The sequence below is a fragment of the Oncorhynchus mykiss genome, chromosome 11, assembly GCF_057628025.1.
Source record: "Oncorhynchus mykiss isolate SJ-2025 chromosome 11, ASM5762802v1, whole genome shotgun sequence".
Lineage (NCBI taxonomy): Eukaryota > Metazoa > Chordata > Actinopteri > Salmoniformes > Salmonidae > Oncorhynchus > Oncorhynchus mykiss.
In genome coordinates, this window is record NC_143032.1 from 63,739,011 (window position 1) to 63,752,628 (window position 13,618).

At 42.0% G+C, this 13,618-nt stretch overlaps 1 protein-coding gene across 2 annotated transcripts in view; it reads right to left on the reverse strand.

The window, feature by feature from the left end:
- Nucleotides 1–12,657, reverse strand: part of LOC110536167 (ceramide transfer protein) — a 40,623-nt gene extending 27,966 nt beyond the window's left edge. Inside the window, exons 1-3 of one of the 2 annotated variants that reach the window (XM_090190911.1) lie at nt 11,532–12,657; nt 10,767–10,885; nt 9,894–10,028 (exon numbers count right to left, since the gene is read on the reverse strand). In XM_090190911.1, the coding sequence (XP_090047037.1) occupies nt 9,894–10,028; nt 10,767–10,859 (228 nt within the window). In that variant the 5' untranslated portion in view covers nt 10,860–10,885; nt 11,532–12,657. Of the gene's footprint in view, nt 1–9,893; nt 10,029–10,766; nt 11,405–11,531 lie in introns of those variants that run through there. The other variant, XM_021621765.3, reaches the window with a different exon arrangement.
- Nucleotides 12,658–13,618: the final 961 nt, after the last annotated feature.

Consider the following 13,618-nt stretch of genomic DNA (forward strand, 5'->3'; position numbering starts at 1 on the left):
CACTGGCAAAGAGAATAGGATAAGCAGGGTCCGTCTATGTAAAAATGGACTCAAGACAACAGCCCCAACGCTGATGCAGAAATTTAAGAAGCCCTCTCCGGCTCAGCAGCAGAGTTTTCTGGATGATGTGGAGGTAAACTAACAGACCCCCTATTACTTCCAATCTCAGCTGGTGTACATATGAAATCAAATGGAATATATGGGAACATGATGGTTAACAACTTTGCTTGCAATAGATTGTCTTTAGTAGATGCAGGTGCTGAAGTCACTCTGTTGCCCATATCTTATGCAAAACAAATGTCCTCAGTACACGGGCAAGAACATCGGAGCAACAAGCGTGGGGGGGACAAAGACCGATATGAAACAAACCGTTATCAATTTCTCTTGGTCCAATGAAGATTGATGCAGGAGTGTGGATAGGCTCATTTGAACAACCTATTTTAGGTCTTGATGTTTTATGCAACTTGACTCTACATTGAACATTTCTGAAGGGAAGGTGACATGGCAAATTAGACAACTGCAGGGCTCTACAGTTCAGAACCATCCTATTTGGACTACTAAAACAAAATGAGTGTGGAACTTTCGATAAGGAACCAGTGTGCTTGACAGGTGTTGTACCACCTTGCACAAAACAATATCCCATTAGCAAGGAAGCTATGGACACTACTAAAGTAGTGATTAAAGATCTATGGAACATGGGTATAGATGAAAAGACACCATGCAATCCGGCTACTCTCATGTATCCTCCAGATACCACATTACTTGAACACGACTGTTGTTAATTGGTTTTGGATCAGCTCTCTGATAAGTTTATAGAGCCATTCTTTGGAAAACCGTGAGTTTATCTTATACACAGACAGTATGCTTTTGGTGTCACCCATTATTTTGGAAAAATATGGAAAAACAGAGGATTCATGACATCACTGGGAGCTCCTGTGAAGAATTGACCAGAGTTGATGGCTCTACTGAATGCTCTCCAGTTACAATTTTGAAAATGAAAGCACATGGTAGAATCTTTACAGACAAAAGTAATGATTTGGCTGATATTGCTGCTAAGGCGGATGCCAAGAGAAAATCTCTGTCAGCTAAACTGATTAGGAGATACACCTTGGATACATTGCAACACATTAGAGATATGCAAACAATGAAGTGTGGGAATGGATGGCTGCAAGATGCAAACTCAATCAAGGTGTGTGGAAATACAACCTGAGATGTGTAGCGCCAAATACACTCTTACCCTACTTGGTGACACAGATCCACTCTTTGGGACACATTGGTGTAGACAAGATAGTTTATCGTTTTGTGTGCAAATGGTGGAATCCTATTGGCTACACCAATAACCTGGGTTTGGAATCTGTTCCTTAAAGACAGCAAGGCCTTTTCCTCCACATTTTCTGACTTCGAGCTCCTCTTCTAGTAGAAATGGCCCGTTGATGCCAGCTGATGTTGCCCTAGTTTAATAAACTTTATAGGGCCCTATAAAATGTTGTATTTTCTCAAAATGCAGTTTCTCCATTTAGTTTTCCCAGGTTTCAGCTTTTCCCCCCGATTTTCATGTTTTCGCTCTCAAAAAATCACACATTTTTAATAGAAAAACAACAATTTGAGACCACTTTTGAGATCTGGGGAAAACCTAAGAAATTTTCATTTTTGGGTGTAGATAACCTTTCATTCAAGTGCGCACCAGCAAGACACTTACTTGGCTAGCAGTGTTTCTGTAGCACACGTGATTGCTGAGTTTGCTAAACAAATCACTACTGGATTGATGCAAATAATCATGATCTCATTCTGCCAGGTAGGCATAGACTACTTTGTAGTTAACATTTAATTGAGAAGATTTTTATGAAACCCTTTCCAACTACCAGAAGGCAGTTGTCATTAGCATCCTCGCAAACGGCTACCCAAAGCGGTAGACAAACGCGCACAAACATGGGGATTCACGAGCAGTTGCCTCTTCAGAAAGTTGAAGGAACAAACGAATCACTTAGGCTACGCATTTCGTTCATGACATCATAATCTTTGACAAATTAATTGATTTCCTACTAAGTTCAAGACATGATTAAATATTGTTGAATTATGTTTTAATGTCTGGATTCCGTCCACATTCCCTGCATCGCAAATTTTATAGGGCCTTAACTATTAATAAAGCTCCTCGTTTTATTTCCCGTAACAAAAAACTGCAGAGCCCCCACACCACACAGTATCTGGAACATACATGTAATGCCTGCAAAATGTCATAAAGCTAAAACAATCCCCATGTGTTCCATTTCATAAGTTAGTTTCAACTTCTGATGTAGTGATGAGGGAGGGCTGCTGGTTTCTCTTTAACCTCTTCCTGTACCAATCAGTACTGGGTAGAAGTTGTCATTGTAACCAGATTACCCCTATCCATTGTAAAGAAAAACAAATCTGACCTTAGATCAGTTTCTAAGGGTAACAACACCCTACTCGTATCAAGCATGTCCTTAAGAACCTCTCTGCTGTCTGTGTGAATCAGAAGAACCATTAAGTCCACTGGCACAAGGCTCTATCAGACACAGACCATAAAGCCTGGCTTTATTTTCGCTCCTTCTCCAGGAGCATAGTGTGCTGCAATCTATCCCTATCGGTGTGTGTGGAGAGATCTGATTGAGAACACTGTAACTGCCAATGCTGCAGTTGCTTCGCTTGTATCCTTGGTTGTTAAAAAATTAAAATGTATTGTTGACATTATCTATAGTAGTTAGTAGGGATGCACAATATATTAGTAAGCATATCGGAATCGGACGATATTAGCTAAAGATGCCAACATTGGTATCGGCCCGATGTTTAGTTTAACACCGATGTCAAAGCTACCATGCATACCTATATGAAGTAGGTGCATGATGTGATAACGCCACGTAAAATCCTAACCTACCCCACACAATGTCTGCTGTGTGGATCGAGCATCCAACAAGTCCAGCAGTCATTTGAAAGAGTAACAACATTTCAGCGAGACAACTCAAAAGGCGAAATCCATTTAAGCCAAGACAATGGAATTCATTGCCCTTGACAATCAACCGTTCTCTGTCGTGGGTGATGTTGGCTTTCGCCGACTGGTCGAGCACCAGTACACACTACCAAGTGCGCTATTTTTCAGATGTTACACAGTAATAGTGTCACTGCTATTAGCTTCACGACATGCATACTACGGAACGACGTTTGGGTCTTTGCGTGTCAAAAAAGATACAATAGCACTGTCAAAGCTGTACAAAAAAGTCTGCAAACACGTACGATGTGTTTACAATGCGGCGTTGGTAATAAAGCCTTTGTTCGACCGCAACTTCTGGGGTAGCTAGCTTTAGCTTGGTACCTAGCTAGCACCAATACAACCAGCCTGAAAACAATGACCAGCAGAAACTGCAGTCATGTTCATTATTCTAAGCAATGATTTAGGAATCCTGGTGTGTAAGTATTAGCTAGGTTGCCACTTGTTGTCCGCCTACTGAAATTGAACTTCAGTTCATGAAAATAAATAGCAAGCCAGCTACGTAACCCTGTTGCCCAAAGCTAACGTTATAAGCAGCCAGCTAGCTTCATCTGGCTAGTGATGCTCGACCGTGTTGTGAAGCTAGCCACAGTAAGGATTAGGCACTAGTGGAATTTACGGTTCGCCTTTAAAATAAAAAACTGTCATTGACAAATGAACAAATAGTAGAATTATGCTAAACTTTTATTTTGAAGGCTAACCGCAAAGTCCACTATTGTGGCTAATCCTTATTGTGGCTAGCTTCACAGATGGGTCCGACCATAAATAGGTTATTTTAGATGACACCCAGCTATAAAGTTAGCTAGCTAACTATATAGCTACTGAAACAGATTGTCGTTTTTGACACGTCAAGTATCTTTTTTGACACGCAAAAACCCAAACGGCGTTCCATAGAAATCCTGGTTGAGAATGAAACAACTGAACAACGAAACAGCACAGCAAGTGAAAGAAAAAGGTTTTGATGATGTTTTACTGGTAATGGGGACATATGGAAATGCCAACAAAATTACTTTTCAGTCAGTGTAGTGTGTGTGTGTAACCTTTATTTATCTAGGCAAGTCAGTTAAGAACAAATTCTTATTTACAATGACGGCCCGGACGCTGCTGGGCCAATTGTGCGACTCCCTATGGGACTCCCAATCACGGCCAGATGTGATACAGCCTGGATTCGAACCAGGGACTGTAGTGACGCCTCTTGCACTGAGATGTAGTACCTTAGACCGCTGCATCCATGTGTGTGTGTTACCTATTTACATGTGCTAGAATGCTTAAAAAGGACGCTAAAATATTAAATAATCGATTATCAGTTGTTTTTTTTGGGGGCAAGGAAAATATCGGTATCGGCCAAAAATGTCATATCGGTGCATCACTAGTAGTTAGTACCAGTATTACGATCATTAGGGGGCGGCAGGGTAGCCTAGTGGTTAGAGCGTTGGACTAGTAACCGGAATATTGCAAGTTCAAACCCCCGAGCTGACAAGGTACAAATCTGTCGTTCTGCCCCTGAACAGGCAGTTAACCCACTGTTCCTAGGCCGTCTTTGTAAATAAGAATTTGTTCTTAACTGACTTGCCTAGTTAAATAAAAGGTAAAATAAAAATAAAATTATCAACTCTAATGTGAAGATATTTTACCTTGTACGTGAAAATAAACGTAACAGAGAATACAAAACCTAATACATCTCTGACAAACACACACATACTGCATGAAAAGAGCAGTGTATGATTTCCATCCCTCTTGAAAGAAGCACAGGATACTGAACAAATGCAGCAGATACTGAGAGCGATGCGTAAACAGTAGCCTGCGGTGTTGTGACACAGCATGAGGTTGAGCCATAGCCTGAGGCGGAATTATCTGACTTGCATTTTCTGCACAAATACTGTACCTACAGTGAGTGTACTGTACCGAGTCTAGCCATAGCCTGAGGCGGAATTATCTGGAATTATCTGACTTGCATTTTCTGCACAAATACTGTACCTACAGTGAGTATGGTGTACATCCTAACAGTGAAGCTGGCCTCTATTGAGCAAGACATTAACCGATGGCCAGTGTTGGAGAGTAGTGAACTACATGTAGTTCAACTAATAATTTAACTACATTTTGCAGTAGCTTGGTGCTAGTTGAACTAAGTTCAGATCTTGGTAGTGTTTTTTGTAGTTAATTACTATTTACCATGTATCTAACTACTGAACCTACATTACTTTTTTGGTAAAAACAAAATATGAGTAAAGTAGGAAATGGCATGAGACCTTCCTAATTCTCACTTGAAACATTATTTTAGCCTATTAAACACAAACTTTCTGTTGACACTTAACTCCAGTGTGATCTGTTCTTGCAATTTGAGGTCTATGATATTTCAGATTTAGATCTAGCTATTTCGGGATAAATAATCATGATGTAGTGAACTACATTTTCAAATTTACTTTATGTAAACTAAACTCAGCAAAAAAAGAAATGTCTTCTCACTGTCAACTGCGTAAATTTTTTATCAAACTTAACATATGTAAATATTTGTATGAACAGAACAAGATTCAACAACTGAGACAAACTGAACAAGTTCCACAGACATGTGACTAACAGAAGTGGAATAATGTGTCCCTGAACAAAAGGTGTGGGGGGGGGGGTGGTCATCTGTCCTTCCTGTCTCCCTGTAGCGGTGTCTTAGGCATCTCACAGTGCGGACACTGCAATTTATTGCCCTTGCCACATCTGCAGCCCTCAAGCCTCCTTGCAGCATGCCTAAGGCACTTTCACGCCAGGACTTGCCAGTTCTTGCTGTGGGATGTTACCCCACTCTTCCACCAAGGCACCTGCAAGTTCCCAGACATTTCTGGGGGGGGGGGGGGGGGGGGGGATTCAACAAGTCCCAAACGTGATCAATGGGATTGAGATCTGGGCTCTTCCATGGCCATGGCAGAACACTGATATCCATGTCCTGCAGGAAATCACGCACAGAACGAGCAGTATGGTGGCATTGTCATGCTGGAGGGTCATGTCACGATGAGCCTGCAGGAAGGGTACCACATGAGGGAGGTCTTCCCTGTAACGCACAGCGTTAAGATTACCTGCAATGACAACAAGCTCAGTCTGATGATGCTGTGACACACCGCCCCAGACCATGACGGACCCTCCACCTCAAAATTGATCCCGCTCCAGAGTACAGGCCTCGGTGTAACGTTCATTCCTTCGACGATAAACTTAAATCCGACCATCACCCCTGGTGAGACAAAACCGCGACTCGTCAGTGAAGAGCACTTTTTGCCAGTCCTGTCTGGTCCAGCGACGGTGGGTTTGTGCCCATAGGCGACGTTGTTGCCGGTGATGTCTGGTGAAGACCTTGTGCGTTCCTGGTGTAACTCAGGCAGTTGTTGTTGCCTTCCTGTACCTGTCCCGCAGGTGTGATGTTCAGATGTACTGATCCTGTGCAGGTGTTGTTACACGTCATCTGCCACTGCAAGGATGATCATCTGTCCTTCCTGTCTCCCTGTAGCGGTGTCTTAGGCATCTCACAGTACGGACACTGCAATTTATTGCCCTTGCCACATCTGCAGTCCTCGTGCCTCCTTGCTGCATGCCTAAGTCACTTTCACGCAGATGCGCAGGGACCCTGGGCATCTTTCTTTTGGTGTTTTTCAGAGTCTGTAGAAAGGCCTCTTTAGCGTCCTAAGTTTTCATAACTGTGACCTTAATTGCCTACCGTCTGTAAGCTGTTAGTGTCTTAATGAACATGCACCTGTGGAACAGTCGTTAATTGTTTATGGTTCATTGAACAAGCATGGGAAACAGCGTTTAAACCCTTTACAATGATGAGCTGTGAAGTTATTTGGATTTTTACAAATTATCTTTGAAAGACAGGGTCCTGAAAAAGGGACATTTCTTTTTCTGCTGTTTTTATATTACTCGTACGGGTAGCTTTAGTGTAGCTTACCTTCTTCCAATGTTAAGTAACTGGTATCTTGGTAAACTATTTTCAGAGTAGCTTTCCAAACACTGCCAATGGCTAGTTTCTGCATTCCTAAGACCTCACACAACACAGATAGAAGAGTCTGTCGACAGACAGCTCAGGGATATTTGGAAAGATGGCAGAGAGAGGTTGCGTCTTTGAGTCTTGTTTTTGCCTTCATTATAAAACAGACTGAGTGCCACTGACTGTGTAGGTGTGGTGCTAGTAGTTAAAACCTTGTCTGTTGCTTTACATAGTTCCTTTTTTCTAATGCTCTCTTAGAAGCACAAAGACACCTTTCACCTAAATGCCCAATACAGTAAAAAAAAAAAATCCTGTGTTATACAGTACCAGTTAAACATTTTGACACACCTACAAGGGTTTTTCCTTCTTTGTACTATTTTCTACATTGTAGAATAATAGTGAAGACATCAAAACTATGAAATCATGTAGTAACCAAAAAGTGTTAAATCAAAATATATTTTAGAGATTCTTCAAAGTAGCCACCCTTTGCCTTGATGACAGCTTTGCACACTCTTGGCATTCTCTCAACCAGCTTCATGAGGAATGCTTTTCCAAAAGTCTTGAAGGAGTTCCCACATATGCTGAGCACTTCTTGGCTGCTTTTCCTTCACTCTGCGGTCCAACTCATCCCAAACCATCTCAATTAGGTTGAGGTCGGGTGATTGTAGAGGCCAGGTCATGATGTAGCACCATCACTCTCCTTCTTGGTCATTGTCCTGTTGAAAAACAAATGACAGTCACACTAAGCGCAAACCAGATGGGATGGCGTAGCGCTGCAGAATGCTGTTGTAGCCATGCTGATTAAGTGTGCCTTCAATTCTCAATAAATGACAGCATCACCAGCAAAGCATCCCCACACCATAACACCACCTCCTCCTCCATTCTTCACGGTGGGAACCTCACATGCAGAGATCCTCAGTTAGCCTTCTCTGCGTCTCACAAAGACACGGCAGTTGGAACCAAAAATTTGGACTCATCAGACCAAAGGATAGATTTCCACCGGTCTAATGTCCATTGCTCATGTTTCTTGGCCCAAGCAAGTCTCTTCTTATTAGTGTCCTTTATCAGTGGTTTCTTTGCAGCAATTTGACCATGAAGGCCTGATTCACACAGTCTCCTCTGAACAGTTGTTGTTGAGATGCGTCTGTTACTTGGACTCTGTGAAGCATTTATTTGGGCTGCAATTTCTGAGGCTGACAACTCTATAACTTATCCTCTGCAGCAGAGGGAACTCTGGGTCTTCCTTTCCTGTGGGACTCATGGGAGCTAGTTTCACCAAAGTGCTTGATGGATTTTGCGACTGCATTTGAAGAAACGTTCAAAGTTCTTGAAATTTTCCACATTGACTGACCTTCATGTCTTAAAGTAATGATGGACTGTCATTTCGCTTTGCTTATTTGAGCTGTTCTTGCCATAATATGGACTTTGTCTTTTACCAAATAGGGCTATCTTCTGTATACCACCCCTAACTTGTCACAACACAACTGATTGGCTCAAACACATTAAGGAAAGAAATTACACAAATTAACAAGGCACACATGTTAATTGAAATGCATTCCTGGTGACTACCTCATGAAGCTGGTTGAGAGAACGCCAAGAGTGTGCAAAGCTGCCATCAAGGCAAAGGGTGGCAATTTGAAGAATATAAAATATATTTAGATTTGTTTAACACTTTTCTGGTTACTACATGATTCCATGTGTTATTTCATAGCTGATGTCTTCATTATTATTCTATAATGTATAAAATAGTAAAAATAAAGAAAAACCCCTGAATGAGTAGGTGTGTCCAAACTTTTGACTGGTACTGTATATATCCACACTATCAGGTTGGAATAATACTGTGTAAATTATGATAATGTCCTTTAGGTAGCCTGGCAGGTAGGAGCGTTGGGCCAGTAACCGAAAGGTTGCTGGAACTAATTCCTGAGTTGACAAGGTAAAAATCTGTCATTCTGCCCATGCAAGGCAGTTAACCCACTGTTCCCTGGGAGCAGATGACATGGATGTTGATTAAGGCAGCACCTCTCTGATTCAGAGGGGTTTGGTTAAATGCGATAGACACATTTCAGTTGAATGCGTTCAGTTGTACAACTGACTAGTTATTCTCCTTTCCCCTTCCCTTAGTGTAAGAGCTGTTAGAAACAACTGCCTGAAATTTCAGCCTGTTTTAGTGAGACGGATTTTTTGCCTGCCTGGTGACATTACCAGGTGGTAAATTAGTTAATAGACCAATGAGAAAGAGTTCCACACCTCTCTGCCAATAACAGCTAATTTGTAATTTTCCCCTCCTAACTCAGACCTCTCCCAGAGAGCCCTAACAAAACCCTTCATTGAGAAATTGCTCTTTGCTAAGAAGCTATTTTTGTTTATTTTTGACCATTTAATTGAAAACAATCACAGTAAGGTATTTAATTGTTACTTAGTTGTTACCCAGAAATTATATTTAATATTGAGATAAAAACAGCTGCATTGGACCTAAGGAAAGTTACAACAACCCATATTATGGTTTTAATCTGATTTCAGTCATTTAATCCTATTGCACAAATAGCAGTAACACCATTTGTTTGGCCTCTGTAGTGAACCATGGTATTTCAGAAAGAAAATATGTTTAACCAGGGAGTTGGATTTCAGTTTATCTAACCAACAGGAGGCCTGCCTGAGGAGAATAAAGTGTCAACTGGCTAGAAACAGAAGCATACCACACAAAGGATAACAGTATGTGGCCAGAGATTACAATACAGAATCAGGATTTCAGATGCCTAAAGAACAATGTATATGTGTTTACAACTGGTGCTTCTTGTAGTGTCAGTATGCCCTTGTCATTTCACTTCCACCATTTCAGTGTCTGAACAAACATTTTTGCCAAAATGTGCCATAATGCTGCTTTCTGAGAGGAAATTAACATTTCCTCTTACTTACAGTGATGATAGCTTTGCTGAGACACAGAGAGCCCCTGCAGCCGTACTCCCGCTCATCCTCTGATTTATAGTAGCTCAGAGTGTTGTTCTTCAACACTACCCACCGGTCCTGCCATCCGTGAATGTAGTTGGTCCACTGTCAACAAAACATAAGAGCAGATAGTCAAGCCTACAACTCTACTAGCGGTGTACTTACAGTAGGACAGGGGTCATATATTTAGTTTCACACAATCACTATAGAAGACAATGATTGGTTAAATTCATTTCCTGGTTAATTGAAAGAGAAGTGGGTGTTGCATGTCCCACAAAAGGATGCTATTAATGGCCAGGGATTGACATTAAAGGTCACCCTATTGCTTGAGGCAAGTGAACTGAGCAGTGGAGCCTGCTTTGATGTTGTCCCATTGGGCATGTGATCAAATAAAATAACAAACAATCTGCAAAGAATTCCAGTAGCCTAAAACGAATATTTCTGATTCCTCCCCATGTGTAGATGAAAGGCAGGCGATATATTGCACTTTGTGTATAAATAGCTCATTTACATGTTTGGTCAACTGATCAGAATCCTCGAGCAACCAAAAAAATAAATACTGGGCAAGTGCCTTTCAGACTTTAATGTCAATCCCTGATTGCAATTTGGCCCAGGCAGCTTGTTATTAGTAACAGCGGCCATTTGTTTGTTGTACCTATTGGCTGATAGTAATTTAGATTGACAATGTTTTGATCAATTTGACCCAACCATTGTACACCATAGGGAAGTGTACAATGGGCACATCAAACTTTGAATAAAAGCTAGCAGGTATTTAGTTATTGTAGTTGTAGCAGTGTTTTTTAGAGGATCAAGTCCTGAATAAAGATACATTGTTTGTCTTACCTTGCTTAGGACGCCACCGAGTTCAACAGGCTGCCCAGATTCGGGATCCACATCTTCATCTGAGCCCGACGAGTTCGAACTATTCTCCGACATTTAACAACCAAGTTGTTGGTAGTTACCTAGAGGATAGCGTTTACCACGTGCAAATTAAAATACACAAATTGATAAGACTTGGCCTAGCGAGTGTTGCCAAATCGGTTAGAGGGCAAACGTTGTAGAAAAACATGAGACAGTATAACTAAGCAAGCCACTCCTGATTGGCATGCAATAATTGCATGGTTAACTAACGTAGCGTTAAATCCACAACTTCTTGCGGGCTATGTGTTTCGATAGCAACACGACGTAACGTTTGCTATCTCAAGTTAGCTAGAAGCAAATACAATGCATTTAGCTAAAGCTAGTTAGCTGGCTAGCAATCCAGTCAAAACGCAGCAGTCAAAATAGTCCTTCTGTTTAAATGCGCCATATCCTCTACGATCAAATACACATGGTAAATCCTTTCAGAGACGCCCTCAGACTCCGAGAACTAACAGTACGATAGCTAGCCTCCCCGCGAATCTGTAGTGCGCTGTCATGAACAGGACGACCCAAACCTGTTTGCCTACGCCTGTGGTTGTTCGGTATCATCGCCGCTATGCAGAAACTGCGCAAAATATATGATCTCTATATCAAAATCACTTGCTACGATGTGATATTTCATTGTTTGAATAAATTAATCACGTTACATAGAGAGATCATATTAATGCATCAACAACACTGGCTCACCTGTTAAAGTTTATGTAGATGGACATGTATTGTCAAGGTTTTGTTTATCAGCGCTGTAGAGAAGGTTGCAATTGCGGCTGCAATTCGGGGCGTTCCTGGATGTTGGGCATTCCTGCATCTTCTTCTTCAGTGAGGTTTAACAGCGGTTGGCATACAAATCACGATGCATTACCACCAACAACTTGACCGGGATATAAATCCCTTATACTTTGATCCACAAAACAAAATGGAGAAAAAAATATACCAACAATTACCCAACCTTAACCTTATACTCATTAAAACCCACAACCCTATTTCATTATTTAAACCCATCTGGCTCTTTTCCCCAGGCCAACAGGACACCGCCACCCAACACACCCTGTAACTCTTCTGAAGTCAAATATGGTACCCCCAAAAACTTCTCTGCCACCACAACATCTAATTTCTGTGACCTACGTTCCATCTCTGCTGTACAGTTGATAACCATAGCTATGAATGTTAATCATATCAGGATCCCTCACCCTGACCCATCTTCCTCTACTTTTTTCAGTGTGTCAACATATGACACCCTCTGCACTACTCTAACCCTGGTAACCTCAACCTGCCTCTCTCTCAACACTTCTTTCTGATCCCCAGCACAATGGCCACCTCTACAATTGACACATACGCTTCTTTCTGATCCCCAGCACCATGGCCACCTCTACAATTAACACATACGCTTCTTTCTGATCCCCAGCACCATGGCCACCTCTACTGCACATTCCTTTTGTCTCATGCCCTTCTGCACACTTCTCACACACTGCTGCCACTCCCCCATACACATTGCTGCCACATGCCCATAAACTTGACACCTGTAACAACGTAATGGGTTCAGCACAAAACCTTGTACGGGATAACTGAAATATTATAACATTCTTTTATCGGGCAAAGACTCAACATCAAAACTCAGAAGAACAGGCAATGACTCTCACCAGTCATGCCACCCAGTCTGCATCGCATCAAACGACGAGCATCACAAACACCGGGAATCTTCCCCTTCAGCTGGTCCACCTTCACCGCTACCCCAGTAATCACTCCTTTCAATGGCGCCCTATTCCTAAGAGCAAAGCAATAAACCGATCTCGCTCCCTCTGGGCAGAAGAAACATACACAAATATCACGTGTTACCTTCAATGACTCAGCTGCACCAAACTCCTTTACCACCCACCCTGAAACCACAAATGGATCTGCTAAAAGGCAAGGATTCACTTTCTCAAAAAATGTCACTCCTACTGGATGAGATTGTTCTTTATCATGTCCATTGATGAAAGGCTCGGGCTCTGAGCTCTTCACCACAGCTTCCACTCCACTTAACTCGCTCTCACTCATTTCTATTTCACCTCCAGCACTTGACATGGCATACTCCTTGCTCTGCTTGTACTTGCCACCAGTCTTCTTCGCCTCCCCATCTCCCTTTCTATTGTCATCTTCATCAAATTCAACCTCAACCTCTGCTTTCGTCATTCTCTTCGATGCCTTCTTCCTCCTTTTCCTCTTTCCTTCCTCACAGCTGAAACAGAAGACTGTCTCCTGCAGCTTAGGTAGAGGCAGTAGGTCCCCACACTCATAACAGAAGTTCCTGTGGTTCCCGCTTGTCTCTGGAGCCTTTTTCCACTCAACCGTCCCCACAAAATCCATGCTCCCAGGTTCTTCTTCTTCTTCATCAATTGGCCTCTCTATACAGACAAGATACTTGTCTCTTCGCCCTAACAATTGGAATAGGCTGTCTAGCTCCCGTCTATCCTTTCTTTGGATTTGTGGATCCAATTATTTTCCAAAAATGTTTAATAGTTGATGAGGGTTGTTGAATTCAACCACCTGTATTCCACAGGAGGTTGGTGTCACCTTAATTAGGGAGATCGGTCTCGTTGTAATGATGAGCGGAGTAGATGAAATGGTAACAAATACATCAAACACATGGTTTCCAGGTGTTTGATGCAATTCCATTTGCTCCGTTCCATTTGAGCTTTTCTCCCTCAGCAGCTACCTGTGCTGTATTCAATGGAGAGATGCTATGCTACTAGCCTCATGTCATGAATATACATAGCCATCTTGAGACAACTCTGATA